This window comes from Argiope bruennichi, chromosome 2 (assembly GCF_947563725.1).
Source record: "Argiope bruennichi chromosome 2, qqArgBrue1.1, whole genome shotgun sequence".
In the NCBI taxonomy this organism is placed as follows: domain Eukaryota; kingdom Metazoa; phylum Arthropoda; class Arachnida; order Araneae; family Araneidae; genus Argiope; species Argiope bruennichi.
In genome coordinates, this window is record NC_079152.1 from 117,857,368 (window position 1) to 117,876,342 (window position 18,975).

The 18,975-nt window shown below is 29.8% G+C and overlaps 1 protein-coding gene across 1 annotated transcript in view; it reads left to right on the forward strand.

The window, feature by feature from the left end:
* The window catches only part of LOC129962303 (uncharacterized), a 44,440-nt gene that overhangs the window by 1,833 nt on the left and 23,632 nt on the right, over positions 1 to 18,975 (forward strand). Inside the window, exons 2-6 of the mRNA XM_056076050.1 lie at positions 6,240 to 6,470; positions 9,864 to 10,098; positions 12,478 to 12,668; positions 15,683 to 15,893; positions 17,610 to 17,775. Coding sequence (XP_055932025.1) covers positions 6,254 to 6,470; positions 9,864 to 10,098; positions 12,478 to 12,668; positions 15,683 to 15,893; positions 17,610 to 17,775 — 1,020 coding nt within the window. The 5' untranslated portion in view covers positions 6,240 to 6,253. The remainder of the gene's footprint in view (positions 1 to 6,239; positions 6,471 to 9,863; positions 10,099 to 12,477; positions 12,669 to 15,682; positions 15,894 to 17,609; positions 17,776 to 18,975) is intronic.

Here is an 18,975-nt window from a genome sequence, read left to right on the forward strand (position 1 = left end):
ACTAATATTGTTAGTTCCAAAACTTTTTATTTCACAGTTTTCTTATTATATTGTATGCTTTAGCTTTATTCAAGAAAATTGTATGCTTTAAAGTGTCAACAAAACATCAAATATCTTACTGAACTGAACTGAACTTACCGAGATACTGAAACCAGCTGTCTTGATGGTAGCGGGCTATTTTTTTCTATTTCCTTATTTCAGTTTATCAAAGTTTTCCACTTAAATTGTCTTATTAGAAGATTAAATTAAAATTGACAAAAAAAATCAGGCTGTGGAAATTGGGGGGGGGGAGGAAAGGGGAGGCAAGATAATATATGAAGAAAACTAAAATTTCTACTATTACGGAAGCTTTCTATTTTTAGCCGTAGGTAAGTTCAGGTGTAATGTATCTTTAAAAAATAAAAAAAGTGTAAACGATTGTATTGGTTTTGATAAATATCACCAACATAGAAAGTAGAAAAAACATTTACTTAAAAATTGACATAGAGATGGCAGCACAGATCAATAAATATATATTTGTCACTCTGCATAGCAGAAATTTGATAATATATGGCGCCATCTCTTGATTTACCATTCAATTGTTTAACAGCATTTTTTTTATTAAATTTTATTTCCTTTATGAACTAATCGAATGCTTATTATAAATACAAATTTTAATTTTGAATATTATGCAATAAAGGAAACAATCAAAACAAAGTTATTTAAGAGAATAAATATAAAAAAAGAAATTAATAAATATTGATGTTAATATAACTCGTTTTACTGATTTAAATCAATATTCATTAATATCATTAAATTTTAATATTGCTGTAATTGTGATATTCCTTTACAAATAATATTTTAAGCCTTATAGTGGATTCTTGTTATATTCTAATTATAATAAGTATATGATTAATGTTTTCGCAAAGTTTTTATTTCTCACTTAAACTTCCTTTTTTATCTCTATGACTTTCAAAGCTTTTTTAGAAAACTCATTTTCATTATTTTCGAGCTGTTGTTCGAAAAATGTTTGCAAAATTTAGTCATAGAAGGCTTTTAAAAGAAACATCAATTACCACTAAACTTAAAAATTCATAATCATTTTCGAACTGTAAGTTTAACCCATAAGCTAGGTTGAACTATCAAATAGGAAAAATGGACAAATACTTAGCATTTCCGCGACCCTAAGGACTCCCAAATTTTTTTAAAGGAAGTTTTTGTGCTTTATGTAGTTAAGAAGTGCTAAGCACTCAAATTCGCTCAAATTAAAATCAAGTATCGCTTAAATTATAGAACAGTATTCTGGCAGCATTTTTAATTAATTACCACTCTTAAGTTTTGTATATTCTAAAAGATATACTGAATTATTATATAAAAAAATGTAATTAAATAATATTTAGATTTCGTCAATTTTTTTTTTTTAATATCATGTTTAAAGTTAATTTTTTTTTTTAATTTATACCATAGGTACTGAAACCAGCTGTCTTCAAAATGGCAGGTTATTTCTTTTATTATTATTTTAATTTACCAAAGTTTGCTATTAAACTGCCTTGTTAAGAGATTAAATTAAAATCGTCAAAAAGAAATGAACCTGATTTTGGAAATTAGATATAAAGGGGGTAACCAGTCTTGCAAGTTCTAAAAGCCATACTTTCAGAGCTTAATCCGGCCCTGTGCATAAGCGGACAGTTACCAAAAGTATAATATATTTTAATATGCATCCACATACCAATGAAAATATAACGCTTTGTTAAATTAGTTACAAGGCCATTAGGAAAGTTTTAACGAAATGAAATGATTCTTTCTATTTCCTTCTTTACTTCTGAAAATTAATTTTGATTGTCCTTATTCTTCCGTGTAAGATTTTTTTAGAAAGATTGGAAAAAGGTTTACATTTTATTTACACATTTCTCGAGATTTCTCATTTAAGACTATCTTATAAAATTTATGCCGCTTTGCAGCTCTATTTCATACGGACACAGAAAGAAAGAACGATTATATTTTGTATTGCTTAGTAAGAACATTATTTTTTTTTAAGAGATATCAAATTATTTTGCGATTCCTTAGTATAATTTATGAAATAAACTGGGGGTTATACAATGAAAAACAAAGCTTTTTAAAATATCCGTTCATTAATATGCTAAAAATGAGAAAAAAACTTTTTCTAATAAGAAATATAAACATCAAAACAAATCGCTAAAGTGAAAGGCGCTGAAAAAATACTATAAAGAAAGAAGCCGTATTAAAAATCTTATGATAGAAAACTATGATCTATAGCAAATATAAAATATATTCAAAATGTGATAAATACTCTATTATATTTAAGATATCTGCCATTTTCCAATGCTTGATTTTGTCTTTTATTCTATTTTTTTTATCTGGAGTACATTCTTGTTTCTAACACATTCATAAATGTGTGTTTTAAAAAATGATTTGTTTTTAAATTTTTATTCCATTTACAAACCAAATGCATTAAAAAAGAATTCTTAATTTCATTTTCATATTATTATATTTTGGGATTAATATTTTACACTTTTAAAAAGAGGAACAAAATTAACGCTCTTGGTTCTGAAAATTGAAAAATTAAAAAAGAATGACAGAATCAAGCTTGTCATCTTTAGATGAAACTTAGATAATAAAAATTTTGCACTGTCATGGATTTGCTGTTACCAGAGACTTTATCAGATAATATTTTCAACATAAAAACTAATCTTGTTTTCATATCTTAAAAAAAATTTATCTTTCATCTGTAAAAAAAAAACAAAAAACATTGCATTATTTATTTAACTTATACAGAATAATAAGTGCCTTTTTTTACTGTACATAAGTTTACATAAGTTTCGTAATTAATTCTTAACTCAAAAATTATAAAAGAAATTTATTTTATTTAAAAAAACCTTTACTAGTTTGACATTTTAGATTTCAAAATAATAGAAAAATAATTATTCATTTAATAAGAGAGAAGTTTCTAACAAATGCGAATTATCATAAGCTAATTGTTATCAGAGATTTTAGCAAATGATTTTTCTATCAAGAAAATTAAACTTATTTTTGATTTTTAAAAACATACAGTATTATTTATTAAGCTTATATATCTTGGTTGTTGCTTTATTTATTGAAAACAATATTGCTATTCATTTCTCCAAATAAAAAAATTGTAAATGTAGTTAACTTTATTTAACAAAAAATATATGTTACTTGTTTTAAATTTTAATTTTTAATATAATAGGAGCTCAGTAAGATGTTTTAGAACTTAAATTAGACAGAATTTTCTGTTGAATGTGAGATCACTTAGAAAAAGTTACGGCTGCATTTGTTACGTAAGCATGTTGCCCCGCCTCTCACTTGTAACGCCCTCTAGCGGTATATGTAAAAAAACCGTCAGTCTTTGTAACATCATCGACGTAGCAGCACGCCAAAAGGCAAAGCTCAACCAAACTCCCGAAAGCGGAGAAACAATAAAATCTTTAAAATACAAAAAAGGTCCGTCATCATTATTGAACCTCTCCAGAATTTATATCTGAACTATGTGATACAATTTCTGTAATAATGAGTCTCTGATATATTATTACATTGCAAAATATATTCAACAGCATAATTATTGTCTGACATAGTACCGGCAAACTATTGAATGCGCTATGCACGATGAAAGATAGTTCAAACTGCTCTACGCTGCAGGCCGTTGCTACATGTCTAAAGTTATAAAATTTGACACGAAGATACTCCTTAGTTGTAGGAGTTTTCTAAGAAATGATTTTTTTTATCTTAATTATATCTTTAATAAAAAATTAATTGATTTTTAAACATTTTATATTAACAACTGATATATTTCATCGCATCGGTGGAAAAAATTACAAGGTTATATTTTCATCATTTTGAAATGCTTAAAATGAGCGTTTCAGAGAACCTGATTTTTATTTTCATGCAATTTCTCCACTACTTTTTAAATAAATTTGCAAAAATATTTTATTTTTCATTGTTTTCCTTACATGCACAAATACTTCTATGAGAGCTGGATTTTTAAAAAGGCAAAGTCGCCAGCTGCGGAAGAGGCCTTGCAACTTTGTGAGGCTCCGTTGACTCGAAATGTTTCTGTCGTATTTTCAAAGTAATTTAACTTTGCCCTTTCATTGAATTTACAAAGAAAAAGCATTCCAGCTTATTCGAAGTAAAATCACGCATCTTTTAAATTTTGGAATTAAAAGCAAATTTTAAAAATAATAAAGAAATAAACGAAACAAGCTGCAATATTCTGGATTAAAGTTTCGAATCTACTCTAAACTTTTCTTTCATAGAAATTCTATAATGAAAATATTCACATGTATACGGTAGTCATAAAAACTTTGCCGATATACGGACCTCAACCTATTCCGCTCAACCTATCTAGATGATATTTCAGATTTAACTACGCAGAGGTATGATCTCGAAATTCCCGGAACGGCAACAAAGTGGCATTGCGGTTATAGGTGCAGGAAATTTAATAATCATATGTAAAAATAAGGCATTAATATAAAGAATGTTTTAATGATAATGTAAAGATGCATTATCATTTAAAAATTTGATAATATAGTCTATAAATGATACAACAACCATTCAAATGGTATAGGCTGTCATATTATCAGTAAATTGCTTCATACGTGGTATAAAAGTCATACAAAGAGAGCTGATCAATGAACCTACAGTAGCTAGCCAAAAGCTTTGGATTATTCGGAACATGCTATCAGTATTGGTTTTCCACTAATTTGGCCACCACAAACGCATAACCAGTTTTGTAGTTTATTTCAGTACTACGACCAAAGAGAATTTTTCTCTGGACTGTAATCCTAACAAGTTCAAATTTCTTCAGTGACGTTAAAGTAAATGCCAAAAATAAATTTCACAGGAACTTATAGGAAGAAATTATAAACGGGACATGAACTTCTTGAGTACACACATCTGGAACCAGTTGCCCGAGTATATTCCCAAAATACAAGTTTCTGCCTTTGCCCTCAATTTAGTCCGGTTCAAATTTTTCTTCAGATGACATTTCTCCAGAAGCGGGTTACGGACATTTAGAATACATCCACTGGCATTATTTGTCTGCCCACCCTAAGTCAGTCAGTCATAATCTACTATTATTAACATGTTTCAGCCTATTGGAATCTGTTATGTTTTTTTTTTTTTTTTTTTTTTTTGCTGCTGTAATCCACAAACTTAATCAAGGTTTGGCTAAATAATTCATGCCATACAATTGTGCGAATAGTGCACCTGGAAACTGACATTCCTGATTAAGTATTAACCTGTGACATCAGTCGATCCTTTGATCTTCCGACGATCAGTTGGAAGACTAGCGGTTATTGTATGTCTAATATGTCGATTATAGGGTATTGTATTGTCTTTCTCCAAGTATTGCAAATGCAAGATTGCCTGCTCTGGAGGAACAACATTGCTGATGCTCTATATTTACATGAATATGTTCCCATACTCAAACCACAACCTTGAAAATTTTTTGGCTGTGCCACCGGCCCAACACTAGGCGGAATTAAAAGTGTCAAATCCATTCATGGATATTTCGATTGTGACCATTTACAAATGGTGCGTACTGTGATCTCCAAATTCCACACCCTTCATATTCCTCAATGATATTGGAGGATTTTGGCAATAGGAGGCCATAGGCACAAAATTATTTTAAATCTCCTCGTAGAAAGGACCTATTGATGGCATGAGAGTTATTGTTTATTTCTTAATATTTTATCTCGTATGTTTATGTACAAATTATAAATAAAGAGTAAAAATAATAAACGATAGTAGTTCTAAAAGAAAAAAATGGTACTACCAAAAATAAAACTGTTTGAAAATTACAAAAAACAATTTGCTCATTCAACTTCAGGGACTTCACAATCTTTATGCGCTGTTTTGAACTACTTGCAGGAAAATAAGGTACTTTCTTTGTTTATCATATTATACAGTATTGTTCATCTTGTGAAATATGTTGAATGCCTTTTTCAGAACTTGCATCAATACTATTTTAAGTCATCACTACTTAGAATGTTTACATTTTTCATTTTTTTTTAATTCATTTATTTGCATTGAAGTTTCCAGTTTTCAAATAACATCTCTTTCATTTCGATGTCTTAAAAACAGATAAAGTTATAGACTTCAGAAAGATGTGTCAAAGATGTCATATAACCTAGCATACGGCCTTTATGACATAACTCTATAGTTATGTAACAAATAATCATTTCTTCATGAAATAATAATTCACAATAAAATATTTCTAGGAAACCACTTCAATATGCGGCTGAATTACTCTACTGGTATTGCTTTGATAAGGAGCTCATTGAAAGATGTTTCTCCAATTAAAAATTGCAACTTTAAGCAAAACATTCTTGCAAATTGTGTCCGATGCAGAAGTTCCATCGCAATGGAGCAAGCAAAACCCTTTAACGAGATTCCAAGTGATCTCATCCTTCCCATCATCGGCACGATTTGGATGTCCATGCCTCTTATAGGTACTTGCATTTTTTTTTTTTTTTTTTCTTTCAAAGATTGTCTGTGATGAAGAATTAGAAAAATTATCTGTGACTAAAATTCGAAAATGAATTTATATATATTATAGTATAAAAAAAGCTTTAAAACTCTAGTAAAGTGAAAAATTATACTACTGGCAATATTCAGCTTGTAGCATGCAGTTCATTTATTTCAGAATATAATAAATAGCACGTTATCATTTTGTATTTCACATAAAATACTTACTTGCACTTAGTTTTTTGTAGAAAAAAATTCTTTAATATCGAAATCTTATATCTTTTTTTCGTGAATATCGAATTTCGTGATACTGAATTCGAATTCAACATTATTTTTATAAAATCGTTCTAATTTTCAAAATTAAGTGGAAATTAAATTTCATTAGAATTTTTTACTCGGAATTCTAATCGAATTTTAATGTCTCGAATGTAAATAATTAAATCACATCAATATAATAGGTCAAAAGGTAAAAACTAATCTATATATTGTTACGAAATTTCCCAGGGTTCGTTTGGATAGTGGAAGTTATATGGTGTGAAGAACGCTCAATCACCAGGCGGCAGTAGAAAATAAAACAACGACGTTTATTTACACGAAGACACACAGGACAGCAGCAAAGACGACAACTATATACTGCACAGATGACGATTATCTTCAGCCGAGACGTGCAGCATACAACAGCATACACAGCAGCATACAACAGATTCTACTGCAGACAGTAGCACACATCTTAGTTCAGCACTAGCTTCACTCCGTCGCTGCTCCGCTTATATCTGGAAGGCCAGTTCTTTACCGTCGGTTCCGACTACGACGATTCCACTGGTCCACGACCACTCTTCTCTGTCGCTTCCGACTACTCAATTCACCACTGGTTCACCACTACTCGGCAGCTGCAGCTCCTTCCTTTTATAGGTCTCAGGAGGCGGGGCTAGGAGCCTCTCAACCATTCAGGAACGTTCGAGGCGTATCTCCGTTCTTACTGGACGGATCGGGAAAATTCTCGACGTTTCGGTTATAATCTATTTTGGCACCAAAGTCGCCAAGTTTGTCGCCAAGCTCTGGGACCTCCTATGGAACCAGCTATGTTGGGAAGCCGCATCAAGGATTCGTAACAATATAATCATAATTTAATGATAATTTTTAAAAAAATATGCCAAATGCAAATTAAAAAATATAATATAAAAAAATATTAATGACTGCAATAAAGTAAAGAATTTCAACAAATAAAAATAGTTCAGTAGCACTGGTATATTAAAATTGTACTAGCAGGCTAAAAAATGAAATGTTAATGCTGTATTAAATCCAAATAACTAAATAAATTGGAGCAAATTTTTTTAAGACTTCCATTTAGATGCAGTGGAAGCTCCACAATGATGGTTCCAGCGTAATTTGTCATCATATTTATATCTTTTCGCCTGCTTCCATATCATTGTTCTCTTACTTTGATAACCAGAAGGAACTTCTATCTTTATTCCTCGCTAAACGGATCCAGATTGGAAATTTGTCCATGTGAGGTAGAAAAAATGCCCGTTTAATTTTCATATTAGCAATTTTTTTTCAAAATTTTAAGAATATTTTATACCAATATTTCACAGATCTATTCAATTAGTAGGGGAATATTGCCGGTATACAATTACTACTACCGGTACTGGAACTGCCGTTGTGCAACAATATACATTTCGAACCTTAGGCCCAACTATATGAAAAAAATCTAATCTTCCAGTTCATATCTTATTCCAGGATATCTTCTAGTTCATATCATATTCCAAGATATGGAGAAGGAACTGAGGAATATTATGGCAATATACAATCTATCTTCACTAAAATACGGAAGTTCACCTTCCTGTTGCTGTAAGCCGTTATTTTAACTTAAAGTTTTAGACAGTCCCCACCTTCAATCAAGATATTAAAATTTCTGATTCTTACATTGATAGGTCAAGTTTTCGTATCAAATCATTGAGTTCGTCTGATATCATTGTTGTGGAACTATTGTGGTATTACTACATTCGCTGTCACTATTAAATTCAGAGTTCTGTACATTTTCTTTTGGAGAAGGAATGTTAGATAATGGTGAGAAAACTGATGTAGAATTGATTTCAAATGAGGATGTTCTCACTTATAGTTTTATAACGATTAAAAACGTCCACTTTCACAAGACAAAAATAATAATAATAATGTTAATCAATATGTCATCTCTACATACTAATACATCAAATTGTAAACTTTTTTTTTCCGCTATTGCGATAAACACTCTATGTAAGTTTCAGAAATTTTGTGAGGAGCCCTAGGCTTTTCTTGGTCACTTAGTCGATTGTGACTGAAAATATTCATTAATATTTGACTTGTTCAATCTTTAATGAGATAATAAATATATAAATAAGGCAGGCAAAATGAAAACATAAAAATAAATCAACAACATACATTAGTGGCAGAAGGTTAAAGGATATGATAAGGATATGCATTATTTCAACAACAAAAAATAGAACTAACTGGATAAAAGTTGAAATAATTTTTATATTTACAGCTACAAGATATCAAAATCCGTTGAACTTTATTATTAATTGAAGAAAAAAAATTCGTTGAGCAGTCTAATCACAATTAACTAAATCAAATCTACATAGAATAAATTTCATAAAAAATAATTTAATAAATTTGGAATCATATCTACTTAGATTAAATTATTTGTCACATGAAATGAAATCAAACTATTATGTGATTCTAATACCAATTGGTCAGGAGTATGTAGCCAAGTCCATAGTGAAGAAAAATTATGATGTATCTTCTATTGGTCGAAAGATGTTGAACCACAAGGTTGCAGACTGACTTGGTTTCAATATATTCAGAAAGGTAAGTCCCAGTGGATCTTTGACATCCAATTTTATGTAGATTCACCAAGTAACAGATCTCTCACAAGTTCATCGGATAAACATGACGAAAATACCACCTCAAGAGAAGACCTCCAACCTCGATCAATCGTCATAACCTACCAAAAACAAAATGGTTCCAATGATTGAGATCCTTTGAATTTGTGAAGATCTTTCAGAAGACATCAACTTACATTTATGTTTTGCTTAAAAAAGATTCAAGAGTACTTCCAGCAATTTGCTCTCGTCTCTGTGATCAAGGTTAAAATATTCATCTGTTTGCCAAGTTTTGATAGTACTATTTAAAGGCTTACCGAGTAAATAATAAGTCATAAACGCTAGGTCTCTTGTTTGCACTCATATAATTTGTACGACGATATTCTTAATACATTTATTTTATTATTTTGTAAATTTAATAGATTGGATTTCAGATTTAAATCCTACTCATTATAAAGTGCTTATCCTTCACTGTGAAAATTCTAAAAACATAATATTTATCTTATATCTCCATAGGTCGGTATAACTCTGACCGACAGCAAGAAATGAATCATGATAAACGAGTACGTCTCGGGGACATTATACGAGAAAAACTTGGCCCAATAGATGCTGTGATGTGCTTTCGAGCTGAAGATTTGCAGGAGCTTTTGAGAAACGAAGGAACTTACCCTCACAGAATCGAATTCAGCACTCTCAAGGCCTACAGAGAATCCAGAAAAGAATGGTTCAAAACTTCGGGTCTCTTGGTTGAGTAAGAAAATTCAGCTTTTCTGTTACATTTATATAAAATGTCATTAAGCAAATAAAGCATCGATTATCAGATCTGACTGGGACCCTAATCAGTTCAGGTAATCGAGAGCACGATTAATAAAATCTAAATATTAAATAATGACTTCTTTTTTATCTACAAAGTCCAAAGTTGTTTTTATTCAAAATTACAAAAATAAGGTTTCGAGTACCACCAAATACTAACATTTTTACAAACTCTTTTCCGTTGATACTTTAAGAGTACTTCCAAAAAGAATATTTTTCCCTGCTCAACAACCCGAAACTTTCTGAAACATTTACAGTGTCATTTTCCCATTAAAATGCTTCACTTTATTCACTTCTCTACAGAAGAACTTCTTTTTGTTTTCTTCAAATGAGATTCCACACAAAAACGACTTTTTTAAATGCAAGTATCTTGAAAACCGTCTCCAATGGCAATAACGTCACCCTTCTCTGAAAAATTCGATGATTTTATTAAAGAGCAGTTCGATTTTCAGGAAACGACTCTGTTGACAGACATCTGATTGATAGATCGCGGCTCTATTGCCACTATTTTTACATGAAATTGATCGGAAGTCTTGATGGCCTTGTGATATTATCTCAATTTCAGGCTTAGAAGATCATATGTCGGTGATACATTTTCATGGAAGTTTTTTCCAGTGTATAATTGATGTCTAGGCTTCAAGGTCAGATGATCGCAAGTTCAAGGTATAATTCGAAGGTCTGTCCGGTGACCATCAAATATGCAATCCAGAATCAAAAGCCCTCATATTTCAAATATCTATGAAATAGTAAAATAAAAAAGAAATGTATAAGAAAATTTTAAAAATTTGTCAGTACGTCTTTAGAGGGACGGGGAGAAAAAACACAATCAATTTCACCAGAGATAGATGTATTTGATGAGTAAGAGGTCTTCTTAATTTTAGATAAACTCCACAAAGAAAGGAATACATTTCGTTACAATGTATATATGTATATTATAGCATTTATGAGTTCATTTCAATATTTAAAAAAAATGCAAGGGGATTCGAAACTATTGTTCGAAATATTGCAATGTGACAATGTTTCAGGAGCGTTGATTTATTATTTTAAAATTTACACTTATTATCGTACTTAATTTATATTAATTACGATAATATTTCGAACAAAAAATGTATTTAATATTTGTCGCTATGTACAAAAATATGAAAGTTCTTTCATACATAACAGTTTATTTTCACGTTAAATACGAGGACGACACATGAATAAAGAGACAGTAAAATATGATTACAGTACAATGTGGCCATGGATATAGAATATCATCTACAGCCACGTTACTATTTACAAAAAGGCAAACTCTGTGGCATCAGAAATAAAACTGTTTGCCAGATATAATAGCAATAGTTCTTTTTAGTAGTGTAATATAAAAATAATAAAAAACACACTGGGATACAAAAAAGAAAAAAAGAAAATACCATTAAAATACAAACATATCCAATCAAATATATATATATATGCAACATTATTTGTTGTGAAGCAGAATGCAGTTTGAAGACAGTGAAGATACTTTTAATTTCGTGACGTCGTTTTATTTCATTTTGAAGAAGCAGGCATATGTACAAGCGATGAGCACACAGAACGACACAGAAAAGGAATGTGGAAAAAGCTCTTGGGCATTTTATCCCTGGTCTTATATAACCCATGATTTTGATAGTGAAAACATTTCTTCATAGTACTAATATATCATTAAGATTCTGATAGGGATTTCTGACGCATGTCAATCACATGTAAAGGAAACACTGGGATCTTTTAAGAAAGAATGTGCTTACCGGACATTTTTTACCCTTTCACGCTGAGCGTGTGAAAGTATCGGCGTATAGCCGAGTCAGCAATTTTATAAAGCTTATCTTGAATTAATTAAGTAGAGAAAGTGGAATTGGATCACGAAATAAGAGAATATTTTTAGAATGAAGTTACTATGGGCTAAATTAATATAAAATCTTGGAAATTAATTAAATTGAAATTAAGGTTAAAATAATATTATATATATATATATATATATATATATATATATATATATATATATATATATATATATATATATATATATATATATATATATATATATATATATATATATATATATATATATATATATATATATATATATATATATAATGAAAAAAAAGTGTGATTAAGTTGTGATCATGTAACTCTGACATATAGGCTCCATCATTTTATTAACTAGACTTTTAACTTAAATACAAAAAGTAAATTCACTCAAAAATGGAAAGCCTTATGTGAATTGTTTCGAATTGTTGGATGAAATATAATTCAAACTTTTCATAAACCATAATGTTGTTTTTTTATTTATTTATTTCAGACAAGGCAAAGAGTGGCACGAGCTAAGAGCAAAAACTCAGAAGCATTTACTGAAGCCTTCAGCCATCAGAGCTTACTTAGACTCCATGCAAGATGTTTCAAGAGATCTGGTGCTAAGAATTTTCGACTTGAGAGATGAAACTAAAGAGATCCCAGACTTGTTACCTGAGCTTTATAAATGGGCACTTGAATGTATGCTTATAAATACTGATATTTGTATAAAACAAAATTGCTTTACTGAAATTCCCTCTAAATATTAATTATAATCTTTCTTAAATATTTATAACATCCCCGATGAATTATAAATAAAGTATTTCGTTTTGGTAATATCTAAAAGCATTATCAAATTGAACAGAGAGTAATCATTCACTTCAAGCAGAAGCTTCTAGAAATAACATTATCTTAAGCATTAAATTTCCATACATTAGTTTTTTACACTTTAGCATTATCTTTTTAAGCATTAAAATTATTATCTACTTAAACATTAACTTAAAGAATTATTACAATAAAGCATTTTTTTAATTCAACGTTATCTTTTTTTAAAATTTTAATATAATTTTAAGCTCCAGTTTTATCGATGATATATTTTTTTAAGCATTTTCATATTAAGCCTTAACTTAATGCTTAATTTTTTTTTTCCATTCACTATTCCATTTTGGCTACAGAAATATTCTGTGATTCTATCAATAATTTTTTTTAGATATAATGGGGGGGGGACGCTAGGAAAATGAAGAATTCATTAAAAAATAGCTAAAGGTATTTATTTTTAAAATCTGAACAAATGCTTCATATTAAAACAAATTTCTTGATTGCTTTTGTATAATAATTTCAAAGATTCCTGTAGAAACAAAAGCCGTCAGTTTTTTACGACTCCATAAGGCAACTGCGTGATTTTAGATGGACTCATTGCCATGGTTTTCTAAAACCTTGGAAATAAGTAAACCATAACATTTAGAAGACTTAATGCAGATTAAGTTAGATTGTGTGAATTGTTTAAAATTCTTTAATTTTCCCTTGAAATAAATTATCTAAATGTACGGATTAGACATAGGAAAGATAGTTGTAAAATCTTAATATTAGTGTTGATAGCATTTGGAATAATTACTAAAATTAACTTTATATTCAGTTTCAAAACAGCAATTTTGCCCCGTTTCCTCTTATTTTAATTAATTTTAACTTACTAAATTATACATTTTTTCTATTACATAAATAAGGCGTTAGTTCTAATGAAATTTGGAAGAAAATTGGCGAAAATCTAATTAAAGTATTTCTAAATCTTTGAAGGAATAGCGGAACTCAGTTACTACAAAATCAAATTGATAAAGTCTTAAAAAGCTCCACAAAACCAAGTGAGAATAGAATAATTTAAAGACATCTACGTATTAAGAGAAAATCTTATGGGGGCATACAAAGTGAAATGGCGCAATGTAATGTTAAGTTAAATCCGAAGACCATTCCGACGTCGACTGCAAGAATCTGGTCTAAAAGCAAAAAAAAAAGCAATTAAACTAAAAAAGCAATTTTTAAATTCGAAACAAAAGTTAAAAAGATTAAACTGGGCAAAACCCATGTTAAAAGGGGAAAAAGCAATAAGATAATGTGATTTGGAGTGATAACACTAAGGTTTTTTTTTTTTTTTTTTTTTTTTTTTTTTGTAGTGATGGCATAAAATACTTAGATTTCCATCTTAATTACATTACACCTTTGTTAAACACTCAGTTAGTGTTATGAACTGAAAATGTATGATAGAAACAGTTGTAGGTAGAATTTTATGATTAATGGTAATATAAATGGTTAAAATTACATAATTGAAATACTCATTTCGAAACTGCCACCATCCGAATTCGATCAGTTTCCAGACAGTGAAGAATTTATATTTCAATTGGATTTAGCTCTATGCCATATTGCCTCTTATGTAAAAACAAGTTTCAAGGTAATAGTATGTCACTTCTAGAATAACTTGAGAAAAATGCAGACCTGTACCCAATTTTAACGCCCTTTCGAGCAAACTAAAGAGATTTTTACTCAGAAAAAAACCCAGCAATTAATCCAGTCAAAATGAAACAATAGTTCAATCATGATATTATATTATAACAATTGAAGAACTATAGACATTAGTGAATATTTCACGGCCGTGATTGATTCTAAAGGTTATCCAACTAAGTAGTCATTACCATAAGTGAGAATTTTTGTATAAATCATTAATTAATAGGTTTCTTATTTTATATCAGTCATTCCAATACAAATATCCATTATAAAAATTATTTTATTAAATTTTTGGTTAAATTATCCTGAAAATTTTAAATAATTTGTGATATTTCTCTTTAAAAAATTGTTGTTATGAACTCTCAAAACGCAAAAATGGGCTTTTCCCAAAGGTTTCCTCTATTTTGAGCACCACAGTAATTAGTTGCCAGATGTCAAGTTTTTATCAAACATATACGTGTATTGTACTTGTTGTTTGGTCGGTTATTCAACAATAGTCGTGTCACCCATTTTTTTAATTATCTCAATCAGAGCTAATTTTGGGAAGAAAGTTTATGTTGCGAGTATCCTGATAAATCAAAAGGGCTTATTTTCGAAGAAACATGGTAATATTGTTGTACAGGTATTTAATACATTTACCTATTTCTCATTCAGTTCCTGCATGCCTAGGCAGAACGGGCTAGTCTGATTCTGAGAATCAAGTACATATTTGCTTAAATGCAGAAAAAAAAATTGAGAAAAAATTAGCTCTGAATTAAAATGTCGAATTTTATACACGATCTTCTTTGAACAACCACAGCTTCGTTGTTTATAATAATTCTTTTTACTTGTTAAATCATTAGCTGTATTCTTAATTAGGGTGGATAGATCATCCTTTAAAAACTATTATTAGCTTTCTCTTAGCATTTTTAGGGGTCGCGGTGGCCTGTTGGTAAGGTCTCGGCTCGTCAGCCGTAGGGTTTCAGGTTCGAGGCTCGATTCCATCGAAGAACCATCGTGTAAAGGGGTCTGATGCACGTTAAATCCGTCAAGGCCAAACGTCATCCCGCTGGTGTGGCTTAGTGTGGAGAAGGGGGTGCCACCTCAGGTGTCATCCTCGTCTTCTGACCGCGGTTCAAAATTACGAGGTCTGTCCCAAAATAATTCTAGTGCTGCTTAAAACGGGACGTTAATATAACTAACTAGCTTAGCAATTTTAACTCTTTTTTTTTTCCTTGCAGCCGTTTCTTTGGTAGGACTAGACGCAAGGCTGGGGTGTCTACAAAAAGATCTTCCAGCTGAATCTGATGGAATGCAGATGATAAATTCAGTACTGACTCAGTTTCAATGCATGAATAAACTGGAGGTGTTTGCAGGGAACATACCATTTTGGAAGCTTTTTCCAACACCTACATGGAGACGATTTGTAAAGGCTTCTGATATTTATGCCAAGTGAGCAAATCTGTATTACTCAGTTGTTGATAAATAATAAAAAAAATAACAAATTCATTATGCAGTTTTCCAGAGAAAGATATAAAGTATCTATATTCATGTATAATCGTGTTTTATACTTTAAAAATTTGCATTAAAAAGAATGGGAGGTGGCAATGGATGGAGATCATGGTGAATCATTTCCAATTTCCGGAAGGATGTTTTTATAAATTCAGTTGATTCATCAATACTGATGACTCCTTAAGTACTTGATAATCATTTAAAAATGAAAACTCAAAATTTTTCAAATATTAAATAGTAATAAATTTGGGGAGTTTCAAATAAAATTAAATCTATTACTAGAAGAAAATCATTGTTTCGGGCTCTTTTACGTACATATATTTTACTTTGATTTTAATTTTGGCCTAAGAACGATACCTTTAAGAGCATTTTGTCATGAAATCTGGTGATTTCGAGGGTTACTTAAACTTACAAACTCGGCTTATCACTTGATGTTCAGTAAAAGAATCAAACAGGAACATGTTGACTTCATGTGCAAAGTAAAACGACCATTCTGCATGAAGGTGACAACAGGTAACGCATGTCTTTCCTACAATACAGCACAATGGTCACGTGATAGCGTAACATACCTGCTGCAATGGCTGTATAGATTTTCAAGTCAATACAGAACAATGTTATTCAAAAAATAAAGGTAAAGATGGGTGATAATCTGGGAAATAAGTTTACAAGAATTTATGATATATCCTATATTCCTAAATAACTTGGAAATAATAAAAATTGTAAGCATTGAGAAAATTTTATGCATGTATATTTTAAAATCTGTTCAATCGTCTACTTAAATATGTAGGATAAAAATATTGAACTGAGCAAGGAAATAGTATGAACTTGAAAAATCAGCATGAGTATGCTATTATTTCTCATGCGATTCAATAAAAATTATCATGAAATTATGTAATTTATAAAATTTTATTTCTTATTCATTGATAGCAACGATTTACTTGAGGCGATGTATCCGCACTTAAAGGAATTGCCATTCTATGGGTTTTTTTTTTTCTTTCGTCTTGGGCGTTTCGTTATTTCTTTTTATTTCTCTTAAAAGATGCTTGATAAGGCGAAATCCATCTTCTGCACAATAAACTACCATCTCCAAGAAAATTTCTAAATGAAATATAATAATAAAATTTACAACTTCGCATAAATCATAAAAATTCCGGAAATAAATAAAAAGAAAGTAAATTTTAGAATTCTTAAAATTTAAAAAAGTTAAATCGAATTTTAAAATATACAATACAATATATAAATAAATATGAAAACATTTAAAAATATAGATAAAAATTTAATGGATTTTAAAATATAATACATGAATAATGATTTGGTGTGCATTCTGGCCTCCTGCTTGCTAGCGTGTTCTTCTCACAGAGGATCAATTAATGCTCTAAAGCAAAAAGGTTGAACTGGATTTCCTAGATTTCTGTTTGATACTTTGGCTGATGAACAATGCAGAGCAAAAAATAAACTTTCACTAATTCGTGAAAAAGTAATAGCGAATATATTTATACTTGCTCAAGCCTTCATAAAGGCAAGAAGACACCTGAGGCGCAATCTATTCCAGTTTTCTTAATTTGCATGCAATAGCATCGATCATAAAACCATTAGAATATTTCCTTCTTTAACAATGTATCAGTTTGTCAGATACATTTTATTTTTATTCTTCAGGATTTCTTTTAAATACATAAATCAATCTCTCCAGCGTCTGAAAGAGATGGAAGAAACTGATGAAAAGAAGCTTACATTACTACAAGCTATGTTAGCGAAGAAGGATTTAAGTGTGCCTGATGCAATGGTTTTTGTTGCCGATATGCTGATGGCAGGAATTGAAACTGTAAGAGCCTTTTTGAGTTATCATCTTATGTCAAACTTAAAGATTTCCGGTATTTTAACCAGAAATATTAATTTTTAAAATTTAATTTTTGTTTTTTTAACTGCATTATTTGTCTTTTTCTCCTTTAAAAAATAACACCAATGAAAGCAACAAGAGAATTAACAATATTAAAATTCTGAAACAAAAGAAAAAGGAAAGGTCATTTTTTTTTTCCCCTTCTGATTTTGATAATTTTTTAGAAATATTTTTTGCCACATTCTGTACAGTATATTTATACAGTCTACATTGTTGCATTGAATGACAAACTATTTTTTGCTGTTTCACCAAATATTTCGTAGGGTTGTTTACTTCCGTTTGTCAATACCAAGAAAGAAAGATTCTGTCTTTATCTACTCTATTTACTGGAGAAAAAAAAATGAAATTTCAGAACTGAGAAAGACAACATGCAATTAGAAGATAGATCTCAGCAGTTGGGTTTTTAATATGCCCATAATGCCATGGCCTTGACTTCATTAAATAGGTTCATACAAAAAGAACATACACAAAGTTATTAAAATACTATGACTTTTATCATTATCACAATTTAATGCTCAAAATTTCTTCTCTGAAGGAATCATGAGCAGCAAATTATGTATAAGAGATTTAATCAAAATTAACATCATCAATAATTATGTCTGTCGAGTCAATTTGATGCTAAAAATAGCTGTAGATAATAATAATTTCTTTAGCTCCATCCATTTTCGATGTTGCGTTTTTAAGAATGTGAAACAAAGGAAGTAGATTCCAAGCAGAAATTCCATTTTTAAAATTTGTTATTTTATTTAATTTTATTTGTTACTTAATTTATTATTTTAAAAACATTGCATTGAGTTAGAAGTGTTAAAACGCTGGACTTAAACAGATTACACAATTTTATATATATAGAAAGGTATTGGACGAAGTCCGTGAGTACGGGTATGAGGAAAAATACATGAATAAAAAAAATGTTTTGAGACTTGTGGTAAAATTTCATAAAAACAAATTAACTAAATAGGAAAAATGATTCGAATACAATTCGTATATACTTTTCAGAATTCTTCTTTTTCTGTGATAATTCAAAAGTACATCAATTTCTTTTAATGATATTTTTTATTTTAGTTGTTCATTTCACAGAGATATTTTGATCAAAAGCTATTCGGAAAATTTAATTGATCTCACCGT